Below are 20,180 nucleotides of genomic sequence, written 5' to 3'. Positions count from 1 at the left end.
ACACAAAAAGCTCCCAAAAAGCAAATTTACACATAATATTAGCAACACTAAATTAGCAAGTTTACACATAAAATAACAACAACAAACTAGCTTACAAACCAAGACTTCAACTCCTAAACAAACACTTCCACTCCTAAACATCGTCATCTACCAAAACAAGCCTTTCACTTCTATTACTAGACCAAGCATAATTCATCTCAAATTAGCGACAAAAAAATCCAACTAATATGGCCAATGAAATCATAAACATCTTCTCTTCCAATTCCCTTGATTTGTTCACTTGAGAGTTATTTATAGCCTCCAAGTTATGCACCTTTTTCTTCAAGTTGTCTCTTTCGAGCTTAACCGCATTCAACGACTCTCTTAAATTGTCCATTTTCACCGTAGCCACTTCCAATTTACCCTTCAAATCACTTATTTCCAACAAAGCATTGTCTAGAAAATTATCTTGCCACTCCCAAAAACCACAATTTTCAGCCTGTCCAAACCAATAAAATACGAAAAAATGATCAACACTTTAATGAAACAACAAAACTAAGACTCTGGACAAATAATTCAATAATAACACTTACCTTAGCTTTAGGACACTTATAGAATATCCTACCAGGATTTGAAGGTGTTTTCGAAGTGAAACAACGAGCAATTTCACCACAGCGACACTTCTTCGTTGAATTACAACTAATTTCGGACATTGTAAGACTTAAATTCACTAAAAATCGTGAAAAGGTTGAAGGTGGGGTTAGAGTAACTAAGATAACTACACAAAATTCAACATACATTAATGTTGGGCAAAACCCCAGATTTCAAAAAAAAAAAAAAAAATCAACATACATTAACGTTCAGACCTAACAATCCGCAACAAGCCTTTAAAAAACTGAAAATACAAGAGTAGCAATAGCAGATAAACGAAGATTATGGAGTTTATGAAGAACCTTCTTCCAATAAGAACCTTATGAATAACAACAGCAGCAGATAAACGCATAGATGTACAATATTTGATGATGAAATGGAGGTTGAAGACGTTAGAGAGAGGTGGTCTGCGTTTTTTTAGAGAGAGAGAGAGTAGCGTTAGATTTAGGTTTATTTGGGTATGATATGTTATTGACGGGTTGGGTACTAATTTTATTGGGTCGGATCTGTATTTGTTTGATCCGGATGAAAAATAAGAGGGGAAATAAGTTGGCCACTGAGAGACCGACACGTGGCACGCCGTTATACTCAAGGGCATATTTGGCCCAAAGTATAACGGTAAGGGTATAATTGGCCCTAAAGTATAACGAAGGGCATGGATGAACTATTTTTTAAAGTTCAGGGGTAATTTTGGCCCTTTTCCGTTTATTTATTTATTTTTGCTGAAAAATAGTTTTTCTTTTCTTTTTCCTTTATATTTATTTTTAAATTATTATTTTGCACCCAAAATGCCACATGTCCTCTTTTAATTAGCCATCATGCCGCGCCACTTGCGATTGTATTACACTCACTTTGTAATTTTAGCTGATTTTCTAAAAAGTGTCTAATTGGATCGCGAGTGATGTGGCATGATGGCTAATTAAAAGAGGACATGTGGCATTTTGGGTGCAAAATAATAACTTAGGATATTAAAATGATAATCAGAATCAGTAAATTTCGGATATCAGAATACAAATCTAAATTAATCGAGTCAACAAATTTAGATCATTAGACTGCAAATTTAAATTAGTCAAATCAGTAAATTACGGATATCAGAACGCAAACCTATGTTTAGCTTGTTTGGCCAAGCTTATTTTTTCCAAAAGTGCTTATTTTAAAAAAGCAAGGTATTTGGCCAAGCTTTTGGAAGAAAATAAGTGCTTCTGGGAAGTAACAGAAACTGTTTTTCAGAAGCTAAAAAAAATAGCTTCTTCCCAAAAGCACTTTTTTTTAAAATTGTTTTTGAGAAAAATACACTTAGGCCTCATTTGTATATATTAAGATTAAAACGTCTGAATACGAATACACGTCGAATATTAAGATGTGCATTAAGATCTAGTTGTCTGAATCTGAATGCACATCTGAATATTAAGATATTGTCTCTAGATCTGAATACTGAATGATTAAGTCTGTTTGTTTTCAATATCTGAATGTGCATATGGAATTAACCAATATATCAATGAAATTTTATAAAAATCTTATTTCAGCAAAATAAATTTATTTTTTTATAGAAAAAAGTATTTTGAATATTTATATTTGATAAATAATTTGAACTATCTAAAATGCAAATAAAAGTTACTCCATATATCAATAATAAAGTAGTGTAACAAGGTAACACTAATTTTTTAAGAATTTGTGCTTATTATTAAAATGGTAAACCTTTCTCTATCAACTGAAAGTGATAGAGAGCTATTATGGTTGAATCCCACAAGATGTTTTCTAGTAAGAAACTTTATTAAAATAAGACAAAAGGGGTAAACTTTTAGATGCTTGACACAATTTCTGAATGTTCTCTGTTGTTTCTTGAAGCTTGTATTATGTATTGAGTTTCAAATTTGATTAGAGGGTTATGTAGTATTCAAGTTTTTTTTTTTAATTCATTGTTATTGTCTTATAGAGTCACTGTGATCTTTCAAAGATTGAGAAGTGGAGGTAGGAATTTTATTGGGAAGATGGATTCACTCATGTTTAATTTTTCTGGTGCAGATTAGAGCATGAACTGGGTAGATATACATGAGATTTCAAGCAAAGTTTTTAAGAGACTCCAAAAAACTTCAAGAAAACGGTTTTGCTATTATAGTTAATTAGTTAATTTTTGCGCTTTCAAGAGCTCTCGGTAAACATCAATGCACCCAAGATTTTACTAATATCAAAAATACTAGACTAAATTATGAAAACTTACCAGTTCAAGAGGTTAAAAATTGGTATTTGAAATAAGTGGTGGAAGATTTTATGAAATAAGAGTATTATTTAAATGAGTCTAAATGGTGTTAAGACTCTATTATAGACCTGATTCATTCAGACCTATTAAGAGGCTTCATAAGGAAACAAAATAAATGAACTTAATAGGTTGAATCTGATTGACTAAGATTTAGACCTTAAAAACAAATGCACTTAATGGGCTGAATCTGAATGATTAAGATTAAAACCTCCATTAAGTGCAAACAAATGAGGCCTTAGAAGCACTTTCTAAAAGCTTGACCAAACACTAATTCCCACTCAAAAGTGTTTTTTAAAATTAATTGACCAAACACAAACTACTTTCGCAAAAATAATTTTTTTAAAAATATTTTTCAAAATAATCTAATTTTAAAAGTTTTGACCAAACACCTAAGTAATTTGTATTAGTTTTGATTCTCTTTTCTTTTCCTCAAAGATCTTTAAGTTTTTGTTCACTATAATATTATATTACTTGAAATAAAAAGGGTATAATCATTATATAGAGGGAGGGATAAAAGAATTACAGGAATAACTACCTTATTATAGGTTCTTACTATTAGTAGTTACCATTTTTTTAACACATTTCGTAGCTACCTTTTAAGTAATAGTTGTATGTATATTGTGTATTTCCATGTACTCAAATAGATGCATAATCTATATCTTTAAAACAAATCCCTTATTAATAGGCATTAACTGTGGTCTTAAATTAGGGAGATATAATTCCTAATAATATCTTTCATAATCTGTTCCATAATTTTAGCTTTCATTTCCTTCTTCAACCACGATTCTCCTTCTCTCCTCCCTTCTATTTCAAATGCAAAGTAAATTCAAATTTCAAATGAATTAACAACAGAGGAAACACAAAACATAGAGAATGCGATCATTACAAAGGTAATTCGAAAATTCATGTTTTTTTAAATAAAAAAACTTAAAATCCAATTGTATTTCACTGTAGTATTATTTGCGTAGTTTTTTTTTTCCTTATTTGTAGAACTATAGCAATTAATTTTTTTTTTCGAATTCCTCTTCAGTGATGAGCTGCGATTCAATTTCACGTATGTTTGAAAATATGTTTGAATGTAGTATTTTGTGTCGTATGTTATTCGTGTATTTGAACCAGTGGTGCATGTGTTTGTGTATTTGAACAAGTGATGACCTATGCATTGAATACATATACATTCAATTTCGTGTATGTGTGTATATATATATATATATATATATATATATAGACACACACACACACACACACTTTGTTTGTACTAGTGTATTTGAAATAGTCATGTATTTTTTTATATGTATATGTGTTTGATTCCGAGATATATATCTCTGTATGTATTTATGTATTTAAGACAATGTTTCATATGTTGTTTATCATAAGTATTAATGTATTTGAAAGTATGTATATATTTGATTCTCTGAATTTGCTTATAGTTTTATTGGTTGACTTTCCCCATTGCTAATTGTTTACCATTGTATTAATTTTGTCTATTATTTGATATTGTATTTCAGGTTGTAATCAATCTCAACGAATTCATTCATTTTGAGTATAAGTATGTCCATTGTATCATCATTGCTAAGACACTCTGGTAATTGAAACAATGAAAAATGTTATGTAAATTTCAAAATCGATGTTGTGGTTTTCAAAGAGTATTCGACGTATATAGATTTGTTACAAGTAGCTGCAACTCAGTTTAATGTAGACACGCAAATAAAACAAATATACATCAAATATATAGTTGAAGGTAATGATATGTCGATGGAAATACACAATGATATGGGTGTGAGGGTGTATGTGGAATTGAAGAAAGAGAACAAACAGTTAGTGTTGTATCCATTGTGCATAACTACAACTGATAAAAGCAGTGATAACTGTGTATCTGATGAAAGTTGTATTCAAGGAGAGGTTTTGCAACTTGGTTACACAAATCAAACGAATGCTATGGAAACAGTCGGGACTGTAGACTTGGCTTCATCAAGTTGTGGCAATGCCGTTGTTGTATTCGAAAATGACACCAATATGGTTATATCAGATAAGAACCAAAAAGAGGTTGTTGATCAAGTCTACAAGGACAAAGATACATTAAAGGCTATTATGGCAAATTATGCAATTTCCAACAGGTTCAATTTTCGTGCCGAGAGGTCTAATGCTATAAGGTAAGTTTAAAATGTCTGAACTAATATATTTTAATTTAATGTGTTGATCTGATGTATTTTAACTCAATGTATTTGTATTCATGTTTGTATTTGAAGCTATACACTAGTATGCGTATCCGAAGAATGCGATTGGAAATTCAGGGCGTCAAGTGTTGGTAAATCGGAAATGTTCAGAGTTAGGGAGTTTCGTGACAAGCATACATGTCCGCTAAAAAATAAGGTGTATTCACAACGCCATGCGACAAGTTGGTTGATAGGTGGAATTGTAAAGCCAAAAATAGCCAACCATAAGAGGAAATACACACCTAATGATATAGCGGGGGATGTCAAAAATGATCTTGGAATGGATGTGTCATACATGGTCGCTTGGCGGGCTAAAGAAAAAGCCATGAAGGATTTAATGGGTGAACCATCGGATTCTTACAACAAATTACCCGGATACCTATATTTCATGGATAAAACATATCCGGATTCACATATAAGAATGCGAAAATCCGACGACAAAGAGTTTCTGTATCTGTTTATAGCACTGTATGCATTTATCAAAGGCTTTGAGTATTGTAGACCAATTGTGGTAGTAGACGGGAGCCACCTCAAAACAAAGATTCAATGGAACATTCATTTCATAAAGCACATTAGATGATGCAGGTAAGTCAAATACACATATATAGTTGGTATGCAATGACATGAATAGGCCCACATACAACTTTGATTATACTAAAAATGAATATATACAAACTGATTTTTTTTTAATGCCACGGTATGTGCAGGTAATATACTTCCTTTAGCATATGGTGTGATAGATTCAGAAAATGACAGGTCTTAGATGTGATTCTTTGAGCGATTAAGGGAAGCTTATGGAGTAAGAGAGAACATGTGTATTGTCTCCGATAGGCATGAAAGCATAAACAAAGTTGTTTCTAGAATTTATCCAAATGTGCCACATTATGCATGCATATGGCATCTTTGGGGTAACGTATGTAAGAGATACAAGAAGAGTCATGATGTGTTGCGTCCGGTGTTTTATGCAATGGCAAAGGCATACATGCAGGAAGAATTTGATGAGCTTATGGGGAAGGTTGAGAAGGCAGATTTTTGGGTGCCAGAGTATTTGGAATTAGCTGGAAGAGAAAAGTGGGCTAGAGTGTATGCAACTGTTAACCGAGGATGGACAATGACTTCGAACATAGCAGAGTGTATTAATCGTCACCTTGTAGCGGCAAGAGAGCTGCCTATATTTGATTTTCTAGAAGAAGTGAGGAAGATGTTTGGAAGATGGAATTATAATAACCGGAGAAACGGTACATACACATTCACAACACTCGGTAAAAAGTTCCACGAGATGTTGTCAATAAATGAGTATCTATGTTTACGTATGACGGTATGTTTCAGTTCAATTTGTTTAAATATATTCGACTGAGATGCAATTATATTAGCTGTATTTAATGTATTTGATTGTATTTAGCATATGCAGTCTGTAGGTCTGTGTCAAATAATTACATGTATTTGATATATTTGACTGTATTTATCATATACAATTTATATGTTTGTGACTGTATTTAGCATATGCAATCTGTATGTATGTGTCAAATACTTACATATATTTGGTACATATGACTAAATTTATCAAATAGAGTTAGTCAACTATGTATAGAATTAGCGGTATGTTTATGACTATAATGGTTTTATCTTCTAAACATGAACTTATATGTATTTGACTATAAGTAATATATGTATTTAATTGTATTTGACTGCTCAATGCTTAACAAAAATATCTAATGATCTTTTGTAAGCCGAACCATCAACCGAATACTTGTACACAGTCCATGCTGCAGGAAGGCGTTTCATAGTTAACTTGGACAACAAAACTTGCAGTTGTCGGATGATTCAAATAGACGAAATTCCATGCCCACATGCATGGGCTGTCATTAAGAAGAAAAATCTAACGGCTGATGATTACTGTTCAGAATTGTTCAAACCGCACACCGTGGTGAAGACATATGATGTAGTCGTGGATCCTCTCCCTTACGAGCGTGAATGGAAGATTCCCACATACATATCAGAGGATGTGGTTTTGCCACCAAGATACAAGAGACCTCCTGGTAGGCCGAAGAAGAAGCGTGATAAGCCGTTAGTTGAATTGCTTCTTGGGAAAAAAAGACATGCTTGCAGTAAATGTGGACAGACTGGACACAATAGACGTTCTTGTAGTAATGCTCCTAGAAGGAAGTAATTGTTTTTGTTTGTAGCCGTTTACATTTGTTAGATTAAATACGTTGTTGGTTTGCAATATTTGAATAAAGGGAAATCTGTTTGAATACTACTTGTGTGATATCTTCATTTGGAATTGTATTGTGCAGTTATCTCTTAATTTGTTCACAAATGAATATAAAAAGGATGATCAGTTCTTTCAAAATAATAGTCAATCTTATTCTTTTCTTTTAATCTTCGGTGTATTTCAAAACTTCAAAAACAATGTTTAATAGATAATCTTTGGTGTATTTCAAAGCTTCAAAAACAATATTTAATAGATAACTACACAATCTATCTGAATGCACTTTGAGTATATTTCACTGTGGCCCAATACATAAACTTGTTTAGTATTTAATCCAACATACATCAAATACATGTATTTGAATGTATCTGACTGTGTCATCTAATTAAATTGCAAATGTATTTGATATATTTGAATGTTTCTGAATATGGCACATTTAAATACATACAGCCCCACTTGTTAAGGAGATAACAACAAGTACATCCAAATACATGTATATTTTGATGTATTTGAATGTAGCTAACTGTGTCACGTCCAAAATATAGCCAGATATACACATTCATCTAAATTTCAAAAACAAAACACACAACATTGATAATTAAACTAAGCTAAATGTTTCAATTAAAACTTGAGGAGATTGATAAGACACAGTCATAATCTGTTTTCTTAAACTAAATATATCTAAAATATTTGCTATAAAAAAGAAGTCATAGTTTGAAATTAAAATTAAAAATTACTACATCACTCCTAAGTAACATCAATTGTGTCAACTTTGTCATAATCTACTGCTGGCCTAACTAGTTTTGGTGGCGCCTGGATATTGCTCATAGCATGTTCATCGATCTTCCGTGCAGCGTAGTCCCAAAGGAGTGCATCGTATCTAGTGCGGATCATCTTTGCATCTATTTGTGTTGGAATACCTTCACCAATCACTAGAGCTTAGATATTCAACGAACGCTACTACGTACACACCACAATCCCTGCAAAAAATATGATAGAATTATTAGAATGAATAACGTTTATGAACAATTGCAATACAATGAAAATACGTACACGCTGTTAGTGTCTTGTTGCGATAGATTTTCTACATACTCCACTTGAATGTTCTCATTCTGTGACATGTCCATATATGCTGGGTGATTCATCCAATTGATGCCAATTTTTTTAGTGTAGAATCCACTGATGTGTAGATAATGTGGCAGGAGGGTAGCAAGCTTTTGTATTTCCCTTTTAACAACTACATTATGGCCTGCGCCGCCTCGGTATGAGTTGTACACATAAAGTCGCCTGTCATAACTATAAGAAAATACATAAATACATAATACATTAAACAGTTGAATCTGTAAAAACTTAACTTAGAGAATACATATACATAAAATACCTGTCATTGAATGAGAGTACAACCAAAATCCAATGATTATCCTCTTTGATGTTGACAGGTATAAGAATATTGTCAACTGAATGCCACGGGACATTTGCATGCAACCTGTGACCCTTAACATATTGACATATGTCATCTTCTTCGTTGGCTACATTGGGTCCAGTTTCCGGGTTGTTATATGCAAGATACGTTTGATCAACCTTTTGCATGAAGAGACAGTCAACTGTGGTGTATTTGAAAGTGCTCCTTGTGTCATACTTGCCTTTCTTTCGCAAGTAGTAGAAAATCACGTCAATGTGCTAAAAATCGAAACACACAAACAGTAAGAACATCAAACATAATCTAAAACATTGGAAAAGTGTATTTTATGTATCTATATCTTTATTGAACCTCATCATTCCATAGCTGGCCACTCATTGATAACTGGTAGAACCAGTTTTTGTTTTCAACTACTGTGATGCCAAAATTATAAGTATAATCTGCATCATTCTCAAAAGCTTCCATCTTCTTTCTGTAACGATCCTCGTTGTTCTTTCTACAAAAGGATTATGCGAAATATATACAGTTAGTTGATTAAAATATACAACTATGACTACAAATATTTAACAGGGTAAAGAACATACTTGTTTTCATGCCTGACAAGCAGTCTCTTACGAATCCACGTCAAGTATTTATCAAAAAGCTCTACGTCGACTGGGCCGGTGATGGGATCTTCCACGAATGGATACTTTTTAAAAAAAATGCGCACACTGATGAATTGTGAACCACCTGAAATATACAAATATATATGATCAAAAAAATATACTTTTGAATACACAAAATTAAATACATTAACTGTTGTTTGTAAATAATTTCCTGAAGCAGAGTCGTAATCCTCCATGAAAGGGGAAACTTGATATTTACTAGGACGCCTATTGTGGGCCACTGATGGATGCAAAACTATTCGTCTTTCGGGAATTTGGCTTGGAAGCAGCTCGTCGAGCAAGAGAAATTGAGAGAGAGGTAGCACGTTCTCACCAACTTTGTGCGGTGTCTCAAAAACAGAACGATCTTCGTGTTGTACAACACTCTTTTCATGAGAGGGGCCCAAAGAGAAGCCTGTGCGAGAAATATCAGCTAGGACCTCTGCTATGTCGGCGGAGTTCGCTGATACGACTGGCGATTTGTTAGATATGGCGTCTTTAGGAAATTGAACTATGTATTCCTATTCATGAAATGGAAATACATTAAATACAAATAAAGATTTTGAAAAAATCAGATGTATTTGATTTATTGTACCGTTGATTCCTTGTGTTCTCCAGAATTATCACCACCTTCTTGAATCTCTTCAGTAGATGCCTTTAATGTTTCCCCACTCCCGTTGCCATGATCCATTCCAATATCAGGCACATCAAGCTGTTGCATACCAACTCCCTTGAAAAAATAGAGAAATTAAACAAATAAAGAAGTCAAATACATTAAATTAGTTACATAAAAGAATACAATACAAATATAAAGAATGTTAAAATAAATTTACACACTAATACATTAATCCACAATCCAAAATATCAATGAAATACATGAATCAATAAATATAAGTATTTTCAAAGTACATCCAAATACATGAAAAACATAATTCAAGATACCAATAAACACATGACCCAGCAAACAGATGTATTTTGAAAAATACAATCAAATACATGGATCTTGAATTCAAAATATCAATAAATACTTGAACCAATAAACTGAAATATTGTCAAATACATCAAATATTAACTCTGATCTACAACCAAAAAATTTGAGAGCAAAAAATACATTCAAAAACACCAAAAAACTCTAAAAACACAACTAAATATAGGAATCAGAAAATAAAAACACAGTTCAATACTGTGAATTCACAAACAATACCTCTGTTGACGCTGCATGACCTGTATCTATTTCCATTTGTAATCCAACATCCTGGTGAATGTAGTCGTCGGCTAGCTGATGTATGTCAGTAAAATGCACATGAACCGGAGCCGCGCTATCAGCACCCTAGAGAAATAGTATTTTTGTTAACTTTCATGTATCCGTTGTATTTCAAAATTTCAAACAATTGTATATGTATAACTTTTTAATACCTTTTCTGAAGTTTGATTCACTTTCATATATTCAAAAACCTTTGCAAAGTTTTTGTTAATGACTTTGTGAAGATCCTTGAATTCGGCGAAAATCTAAAATTTCAAACAAGAAAATCATAAAATTACATTCCTTATTAAACAGTAATATAATACATAAATAAATAAGATAAAGAACAAAAAATAAGACTTACATTCTTCTTAAACTCATTAAGTTCCTCCCTTAGACCAGAGATATCATCGGATTTGCTAGTAGATGGGACGTCAACAGGAACAACAGATAGGGGGTGGGTATTGGACATGATTGTTCTTTTTCCCTTGTTGAAGCATACCTAGTTGATGCCAAACCAGGACGTCTGGTCAATCGTCCACCACTCGGATGATTAACAGAACGTGTAATTGGAGATGTTGTCTTCTTCACTGGCGATGGTACCATTGGCATCTGTCTCGGCTTCTTGTGAGGTGGAGATTGTGATACACCTTTATTTTGAGGATGTTTAGCCGCAGCCAAATGGGGTGGTGTGGAACTAAAGTCATCATAGTCATCCTCAACCTGTTGTTGAAGTGTTGATGCAGATTTACTAGAGAGATATGGACGCAATCCAAGTTCCTCAATCTCATTGATGGTCGGCACAATATTCTTATAAGTAAGACGGTCCTGGAAAAGGATCATACTTAAATATGTCAGATACAAAATACCAAATAGATGTGAATTGATCAATACATGTATTTGATTTAATGAAGAAATACATATATATACATATATGTTCAAATACATATGTATGTTCAAATACATATGGATAACTAAATTTGAATGACTGTGAATTTGATTGACAGTTCACTGTTTGGTTCAAAGTACACAAATACAATCAAAAGAGATTTAAACATATGTTCAAATACGTGATTAATCAATTTTTCAAACTCCATGTATTTAACAGAACTTGAACATCCATGTTTTAAAATACATATATAACTGAAATACACTTATATATTTGTCAGATAGTATATACAAATAACTGTATAATCCTTGTATTTTTGCATTTAACTAATGAGTGAAAATTACCTCTGAGTCGTCATCGTTGAACATGCCAGTCATGAGATCTTTAAAATGTGGTGATTCGTCTTTGGTTTTCCAGTTGAACATTCTGGGAATACGATCTCCATTTTTTACTGTCAAATTTGGGTAAACATTAGAGCAGCACTCGTATAGCCATGCTTGCATAGCAAACGGAAAACCTCGAAGACAGTAATACTGTTTTGTCTTATCCATCTTATGGTGAAGACTTCTGATCAAATCATCAAACGCTTCCTTTCCCCATGTATAGTCTTTGTACCGCCCACTCTCTACCAAGTCAAAATGAAGCCTTGGAATGACAACATTGTGTTTCTCACCGGATAAGATGTATGTATGGATAAAAAAACGATAGTGCAATCTTTACAAAGATCTCCATTTGCATCATCATCAACGCCCCAATTCTGATCCATGAAGCATTCAAGCAGTTCACCCTTTTTCACACTTTTATTGAAAACCCCCAAAATATGTATCCAAAAGTCTGTTTTTCTTAGTGTGAAAAACTATTTCTTCACCGTAACACTTTAACCCAGTCATTAATGCAAAATCAAAAAGATTAAATGTCAATTCAAAACCATTAACATCAATAACAAAAGCATTGGGAGTACTTTTCTTCAGCTCTCTGACCATAAAACACCTGAACATCTGTGGTTGAACTTCACAGTGCTGCATCTGGAGGTATTTTCCAAATATAGTCTCGGAAAAGAGTTCAAACTGTCTATCGGTAAGCTTGTCTTTCAATTCTTTTTTAATTTTCGGGTTCATGTACGAAGCATATCGTATTGCATGACTAGGAGGATATTGGACATAGAATTTATCATCCTGAATAAAATAATAACAGTTAATGAAACAGACATAACACATATATGTATACGAATATCATAGGAAACTGATAAAGAAATGCCAAAACTGATAATTACATACACACATTTATGTAAAAATCCATCTTTACATACATTTTCAAAATACATATAGTAACAAAAATACATGAATACCTTGAAATTAATCTTATACATTTGTTCAAATACATGTTTTAATATTTGGTTCAACCTCCCATATATGTAACAAAAATTTAACATCGACAATAAAATACAGCTAACTCAAACTCAAAATTTAGAGTCAACCATACATACATTCAAAATACATGTATACAAATGATTAAAATCACACGTGTATATGTATTTAAATGTGTCTGTTTGAATATCAATTGATCATTTGTTCAAATACACAAATTCCTTCAAAAAAAATATTTATACATGTGTTCAGATACATCATTCGTTAATGGTTAAAACTCACATATATTTTCCAGAAAATAGAACATCAACAATAAATATACATGTAACTCAAACAGAAAATTGAGATTCAACTACACATACATTCAAATACATGATTCTCAGTTCATCAACTTTTCAAATACACAACATACCTTCAAAATACATGATTCGTCAATGGTTCAAAGTCCGATAAATTTAACAGAAATTGAACATCAACAATAAATACATATAAAATTAAAAGAAAAATACTGAGATTCAACTAAACATACATTGAAAAACATGTCTACATATGTTCAAAATACCTGCTTCATCGCTGGGTCAAACTCTTCTTGTGCTTCTGCTTCAGGTTGTACGGCTTTTTTCCTTTTCATCTCTTTTCCGGTATCTATTTTCTTTGTTGATTTTGTAATTACCGATTTTTTAAGTCTTTGCATGTGGGAAGGATCATGAATATTCTTCGTCCTTCTTTCAGAAGTCACTCTTTCGGCCGAACCTGCAACAACATCATGTTGTTGTTGAGAAATCCCCAAATCAAAAGAAGGATAATCAATATTTTGAACAGTAGAAGGTATACCTCGAGTAACCATGTTTGATTTTGTTCCGTCTACCATTAATGTATAAGTTTGATACTTCAATTTGCTTGAAACCCTAACAATTTAATAATTCAATTGGCTTGAAATTGGTAGAAAAGAAAAAGACTAATAGAAGAAAATACACTAATAGAAGAAAAAATCTACCGAATTACACCTTCCCCAAAAATTACGGAACAATATTTTGCTGATGTTAAATCGTGAAGGAGATAATGGAGCAAAACACGGTGAAGATTAATGAAGAATGAGAGAAATCAAGTTGATTAATGATGTATCCATTAAAATTGGGATATGGGAATATGGGCGCGTCTAATACGGTAACTTGCCAATTGTATTTAACCGTGTATGTGTACCAGTAACTCTAAGTTACTGGTATAGCTATGGATGGTAAATAAAAAAAGTAAATTAGTTACTAAATATAAATAAATGAAAGGGTAGTTATCATTATTATCATTAAATATTATCATTAAATATACAACAAGTAATTATTCCTAAATAAATAAATATATATATCACGATATTTCATTATTATCCCTTCCCCAATTGAAAGAACATTGTTGGTCCAGTATCATATTTCACTTCATATATCCCTTCAAAGAACATTGTTGTACTACCATCACCAGGAAAGAAAAAAGTGTGTCTATATATATATATATATATACTTTGTTCATGACATTAGGCTAGAGATAATTTTATGTAGAGCTTAAAAATAATAATTACGGGACATGACAAAAGTACATATAAATTGTTCAAAGTCTGATAAAGTATGTATAAAATTTACATAAAATTGTATTCTTAAAAAATGTGGTATGTATAAATTTTGATAAAGTAGGTATAAAATCTGTATAAAAATTGTATTCTCCAAAGATGTGGTTTTGCTTGTCATGCTTCATCCAATATCATACAACTTACTTACAATTTACATATTAATTGCATACAATTTGGTGGAGGATTTAGCTACATTTGAATTGAAAATCTTGAATAGAGAAAGGGCACTAAAACATGCAAGGGAAGTGATGCAAATTTGGCAGAATATAATCAGTGTGATTTGCATTCACAGAACTAAACGATGTTCAAATTCCCCCACAACCCTCTGATTTCACATAGGGTTCCCCAAGATAGGAATTTTGGAAGTCTTGCCCAACAACGGAATAACCAAATCCAAAATTGTCCGAATAATAATCAGATATGCCGTATCCTCATTATCAAAATTCTAATTAGGTGAATGAAGGTCATTCAACTTATGAATTTGAAGATGAAATTTGCGGTTGTAGTAAATGATTGCTTTCTGACTAGTTGAGCTTTGAATTGCAAGTACGATTTTATTTGTTATCTCTGTCATGTTAAATTCCATCAAATGAGTATACTAGATGCATTGTTTAAATAATATATTAATAGAATATCTTTAACTTTTAACCTTTGTTTTTCTAGATATTTTTTCTGTGACGTTGTTAAAATCGTTTGTAAAATTGAATAGTTATCTAATAAACTTAATCTTATTGACGAGGTCAATGTGTATAGATTTTTCTGCTCGTACTCTGTCAAATTATAGTAAAGTTTAAGATATCGTCTCACAGAGATTGGAACCACCTATGCTACATATTTGTATTATCTTTGTTACTATTTGAGAGAATCAAATTGATGAAAGGTGAGTTTTTAAAATTAAAATTACTTAAATTAAAAAAAAATCACTTCCGGAAAAGTTATATATAAAAAGAGTTGGGAACTGCTGAATTCACTTGATATATTTTTATGATAAAATTTCAGTTTCTACATGCATTTCTCTAAGGAATAATTGTTTATTGCTAATACAATTATATTTTCACACTAAGAAATAAATAATTAATTAATACTCCGTGAGGTTATGTCAATTAATTGCTTTAAAACTAGTGACGATTAAGTGAAATATTTTCTTGCTTGAATTGTGCTACGGGAGTAAAGACCTCTTGCGATTAGCCTTTAAATCAATAAAGTTATTTGAGTCAATCCCTCTAGTGAGAATTAGGACTAAAAGAAATAAAATAAAGACCATTTAAATCAATAAACTTATTTGAGTCAATCCTACTGTGAAAATTAAATTTGGAAGAAATAAGATAAAGATTTGGAATAATAATACTAAAAATTACTCTCACTCTGCTATTTTTACTGCATCCACGACTAGGCCATGATGGGTTCCCGGAGTTGACTACCCAGCACCACTCATTAGGCTAATTATTGTACTCAACCTGAACACACATAATCTCCAAGGCAGTACATACACATATACATAAGCCCTCACGGCTACAAAAATATATACTGATGTACTCATGATACAACTACTATCCACGCATACGTATCTACGAGCCTCTACTAGAGTACTGAGACATAAAGACGGGACAGGACCCCGTCGTGCCCAAATATGTACACAAAGGAGGTATCAACCAATGGCACCTCCGGAGTAGTGGAGTGCTCCTGTGAATCTGCTGAGTAGCTCTAAGAATGCGGGCCCTCACCGCCTACCTGGGCATGAATACGAGCGTCCGTAGAAAAGGACGTCAGTACGAACAATGTACTGAGTATGTAAGGCATACACAATAACATGATAAAGAGATGCAAGGATATAAGATAAAGGAGTAACCTGTAACTGATTGACTCTTAAGGCGGAGTCATACATGCTAACTCATGTAATAAACAACATCATATCATGTAAGCATATGTATGTAACTGCCTGACCATATAGGTGCGGTGTGATCATCATTAGCTCGCGTCCGGGGTAAATATCTCATGCCGCCCACTAGTGGTGTCTACCCATGCCATCTAGACATAGTGTATATGCCGCCCGCCTTAGCGGTGTCTGCCCGTCCATGTAGGCACGGTGTAATCTCATCATTATATACTTATCATAAAGCATGCATAAGAACTCAAGTAAAAGCCACGACTCTATCAGGGTGACGTGAGGTCGAGAACCCTCCGATGCCATTATGTAGTAATCATGATCATCATGTCTCACCTTGAAGGAACTAGCATCATAAGGTGAGTCTAACAACAATAAACAACATCAAGGAATCATATAAGGATCATTAGCTTCGCAAAATATCACGTCATGATCTTTAGGGTCTCGGATTTAGGTTCGTAAAGTCATCATTATCACATTCATAGCACGTCTCTTATCATTATCTTATGAGTAGCCCTTAATAACAATAGACTTATAATTTCCGGAATATGAGAAAGTCAAGGAAAGATAAAGGAAGTCATACTATAGGAATCATGCTGTAGAAAAAGAAGGGACTAGCCTCACATACCTTTATGTTTCCTTAACGACTAAGCGTCTTCCTTCCAAGCTTACAACTCTACATTCGAGACATTCGTATTAAGATTAGATAACTTGGAAACATACTTAAAAAGGTAAAAAGCGACTAAAGGCTAACGAAAATTGGGCAGCATATCCTTTGTTTTAACAACTTCCTCCACATTGTAACAACCCCCAAACATCGTTAACAACACCACCATTTCATAATCAATAATCTTCATCAAGCTATACATTATTCAATTCTCACGATTCTATTTCAAAGTCATCCATAACCATGATTACCACTCTACGTCGTATCCATTCACATACGATGCTTCTTCAACACTTTTAATATCATTCTCAACAAGAGTATATTCATAACATGTCAAGAACTATGATTCATATCAAGTTACCATTCAAGAATACCATTATTTCTATATTTGTACTCCATTTTCTACTTTCTTCCATAATCCAAGTCTTTCAACCATTCAATACCCTTAAGAACATGTACTAAACTTAAAACTCACCTTTGATTATGTAGGAATGGGCTTTGGATGGAAACACTTCACTTGGAGAAAACCCTAACTTCAATTCCAAATGAATTTCTAGCTTCCATAGACCCTAGCAAGCACCCACATACTTGGTTTCCCTTGATTATTGGTGTTGACCTTTGATTTCTCTTGTGTTTATGTTGGTGAACTGTATGGAATATTCTAGAGGTCTTGAGAGAAGTGGAGAAGATATAAAATGAAAAATATGAACTTGGGTCACATATTTATGCCAGAGAAAAAGTTGTCCGTCATGTTATACGGACACTTATACGGTCGTATAACTTTATACGGTCCGTATAAGTGACCGTATTTCACCATCAAGGATTTTCTCTTCTTGCAAAGTTATACGGACCCTTATACGGACCGTATAAAGTTATACGGACCGTACAAGTGTACGTATAACTCCACTTTTCCGGAATTGTTCTCGTCGATTCGTTTGATCTCCAATCCTTATGGAATCTTCTTAGCACTTGTTTAACACTTCATTAACAATCTAAGGAGCGTTATAACTCTTCCTCAAGACATTATGAAATCAACATTAGCTCGGTACTTTGCAAAATCCTTCCAAAACACGACTTATACCTTGCCGTCCTCAACGAACTTTCTTCTCTTGCCTCAAATGTCTTTGGAATCTTAATTAGAATCGCCAAGTAACCTTTCTTACTTGTAGGGACATTGTATACGTCTCACCCAACGTTAGTATATCCACCACATGACGACATGAAATTTTCTGAGGTGTAACATACTCATTGGTTATTATATATAATTTTGCTCCGCGATAATTACAAAATTAATATAAGAATAACTTAGAGATAAAATATGTAGACGTGCTAATAATGAATTGAAATTATCATTCCAGCACAGTTTGAAATATAAATAAAAACTTTCAAGCCAAGAACATATAGAAACTGAGATAGTATTATGAATATATCAAGCTTCCTCAACTATCCCCACAGAAAGAAATTATTCCATTATGGAGTAAGAAAATGTTATCCTACAAAGACAAAAAGAAGAGAAATGTACCAAGACTAATTCTTGTATCTTGCTAAAAAAAATGGTGTCTACAATTGAGAACAACTTCCTCTATTTATAGGAATATAAACTTGGCCTCCAAGTTCTTAAAAGAAAAACTAAAACAAATCAAAATTTGTTAGCCACATAAATGATTTCTTGGAGCCAAAGAATTACATAGGCACGTGTCTAATTGAGATGGACCCACAAATATTGAAGATGATTTGTGTAACGGTTTTGGTATGACAAAATGTTGTGACTTCTCGTAACCGTTTAGCTTGTTGGTAACGGTTTTGGCAATGACAACATGTTATGAATTCTTGGTTTTGTTGTAGAATGCCTTCATATTCTTTCAATACTTTGTTGCTCCTTTTTTCCTGCTTTGTTGTGTTTTTAAACGATATCTTACTTGACCCTGTATTAATTCTTTCCTATAATATTTTACTAAAAATAATGATAATTTTTATGTTTTTGTAGGAATAATTATATATTTATAATCCAACAAAATACACTTATCACTTATGAAATCTCAATCTTATGAAAAAGTATTCAATTCTACAACTCTCTTTTGCTTTTTGTGATTCTATAGTCAGTATAGATATTGTTATTTTTTATTAGAAGCTGACAATCACGAGGAAATTAAGAAATTCATTAGACAATTACGAAGGTGGGCGTCAAACATGTAAGTGCTCGTTAGAAGTTAGAAACGCACACTTATGCTTTCTAATTCTTTTACGAATTATGATTTTTCTTTTCATCCTTTGCATACACCAAAAAATATCTCGTTACTGTTGACTTGATCCTTTAGTACACTCAATGGCACTTTGATTAATAATTTTATTGTCACCAAGTATTCCTCGATCCTTTAATACACTCAACAACGGCACTTACACTTACTAATGCTATTGTCGCCACGTATTTCACATGATAAGATACAAGCTCCTCTTGGATTTATCTGAAAATCCCAAGGTACATGATATTGTTTCGTGGATTTGATCAAGAAATTGTATCATTTATGTAAGTTCAGACAATATTCAATTATCTTGACCTCAATAAATAAATCACCACACAACGAGTCAATCGTTCACAACATTTTATACTTTATTTTCATGCATAATTATTTCTTAAACTTTTATTTATTAATATTAATATTATCTAAAAAAATCATGTAACACGCAAAAAACTAGGAATAAGGCACTAGTACCACCCAGAACTTTACCCAATGTTCCAGTGACACTTTATCTTTACGGGGGGTTCTATTACCCCCCTAAATTATTTTTTCGGTAATTCTTTGCACCTTAAGTGCTGACGTGGACCCAAACCCCAATTACACGAGAAGCTGTGTAATACACGCGTTTCTTTATGAGCAGTGGCTCCCATCTCATTCCCTTTAGTTTCTTTAGATGTTCATAATTACCCAGACAAAAAACTTCTTCTATTTTTCGTTTTTACCTTTTGGATCCTTCCCGAAAATCACCCCCAAACCTAAAATTCCTCTTTTTAAATCTGGACCGAAATCTATTGAAATTCAAATTATTGGATCTTTTGATAATTTGAAGGCTGCGTTATAACATGGCATCACCGTTAGAGTTTGAAGCTTTGAAGAAGAAACCTGAAAA

At 32.8% G+C, this 20,180-nt stretch overlaps 5 protein-coding genes across 7 annotated transcripts; 1 reads left to right on the top strand and 4 right to left on the bottom strand.

Annotated features, from left to right (window-relative positions):
- Nucleotides 1-33: 33 nt before the first annotated feature.
- LOC132044836 (uncharacterized protein At4g04775-like) lies at nucleotides 34-1,338 on the bottom strand. Of its 3 annotated transcripts, none has more exons than XR_009412281.1 (2): nucleotides 933-1,338; nucleotides 34-478 (listed from the first exon to the last, which is right to left on the bottom strand). XR_009412281.1 is itself a non-coding variant. In XM_059435373.1 (2 exons), exons 1-2 carry the CDS (start codon nucleotides 777-779, stop codon nucleotides 203-205), a joined length of 483 nt encoding a protein of 160 aa, XP_059291356.1. In that variant the 5' UTR covers nucleotides 780-1,079; the 3' UTR covers nucleotides 40-202. The 3 variants fall into 3 exon arrangements, 2 of the variants coding, with proteins under 2 accessions (XP_059291356.1, XP_059291355.1); XM_059435373.1 differs by having other exon boundaries at nucleotides 40-478; nucleotides 573-1,079; XM_059435372.1 differs by having other exon boundaries at nucleotides 43-478; nucleotides 950-997.
- A 4,735-nt stretch (nucleotides 1,339-6,073) lies between these two features.
- Nucleotides 6,074-7,276, top strand: LOC132044843 (uncharacterized). Its single transcript, XM_059435381.1, has 2 exons — nucleotides 6,074-6,344; nucleotides 6,837-7,276. Exons 1-2 carry the CDS (start codon nucleotides 6,074-6,076, stop codon nucleotides 7,274-7,276), a joined length of 711 nt encoding a protein of 236 aa, XP_059291364.1.
- Nucleotides 7,277-8,065: 789 nt separating this feature from the next.
- LOC132044842 (uncharacterized) lies at nucleotides 8,066-10,722 on the bottom strand. Its single transcript, XM_059435380.1, has 7 exons — nucleotides 10,587-10,722; nucleotides 9,323-10,112; nucleotides 9,090-9,234; nucleotides 8,700-8,998; nucleotides 8,372-8,614; nucleotides 8,291-8,298; nucleotides 8,066-8,238 (listed from the first exon to the last, which is right to left on the bottom strand). Exons 2-7 carry the CDS (start codon nucleotides 9,577-9,579, stop codon nucleotides 8,066-8,068), a joined length of 1,125 nt encoding a protein of 374 aa, XP_059291363.1. The 5' UTR covers nucleotides 9,580-10,112; nucleotides 10,587-10,722.
- A 40-nt stretch (nucleotides 10,723-10,762) lies between these two features.
- On the bottom strand, nucleotides 10,763-12,209 carry LOC132044839 (uncharacterized). Its single transcript, XM_059435378.1, has 2 exons — nucleotides 11,859-12,209; nucleotides 10,763-11,453 (listed from the first exon to the last, which is right to left on the bottom strand). Exons 1-2 carry the CDS (start codon nucleotides 12,063-12,065, stop codon nucleotides 11,019-11,021), a joined length of 642 nt encoding a protein of 213 aa, XP_059291361.1. The 5' UTR covers nucleotides 12,066-12,209; the 3' UTR covers nucleotides 10,763-11,018.
- Nucleotides 12,210-12,244: 35 nt separating this feature from the next.
- Nucleotides 12,245-14,170, bottom strand: LOC132044840 (uncharacterized). Its single transcript, XM_059435379.1, has 3 exons — nucleotides 13,716-14,170; nucleotides 13,444-13,634; nucleotides 12,245-12,689 (listed from the first exon to the last, which is right to left on the bottom strand). The coding sequence occupies exons 1-3, from the start codon at nucleotides 13,750-13,752 to the stop codon at nucleotides 12,315-12,317; spliced, it is 603 nt and encodes a 200-aa protein (XP_059291362.1). The 5' UTR covers nucleotides 13,753-14,170; the 3' UTR covers nucleotides 12,245-12,314.
- Nucleotides 14,171-20,180: the final 6,010 nt, after the last annotated feature.

Source organism: Lycium ferocissimum, unplaced genomic scaffold, assembly GCF_029784015.1.
Source record: "Lycium ferocissimum isolate CSIRO_LF1 unplaced genomic scaffold, AGI_CSIRO_Lferr_CH_V1 ctg5289, whole genome shotgun sequence".
NCBI lineage: Eukaryota > Viridiplantae > Streptophyta > Magnoliopsida > Solanales > Solanaceae > Lycium > Lycium ferocissimum.
This window is presented reverse-complemented; position numbering and strand designations above follow the sequence as displayed.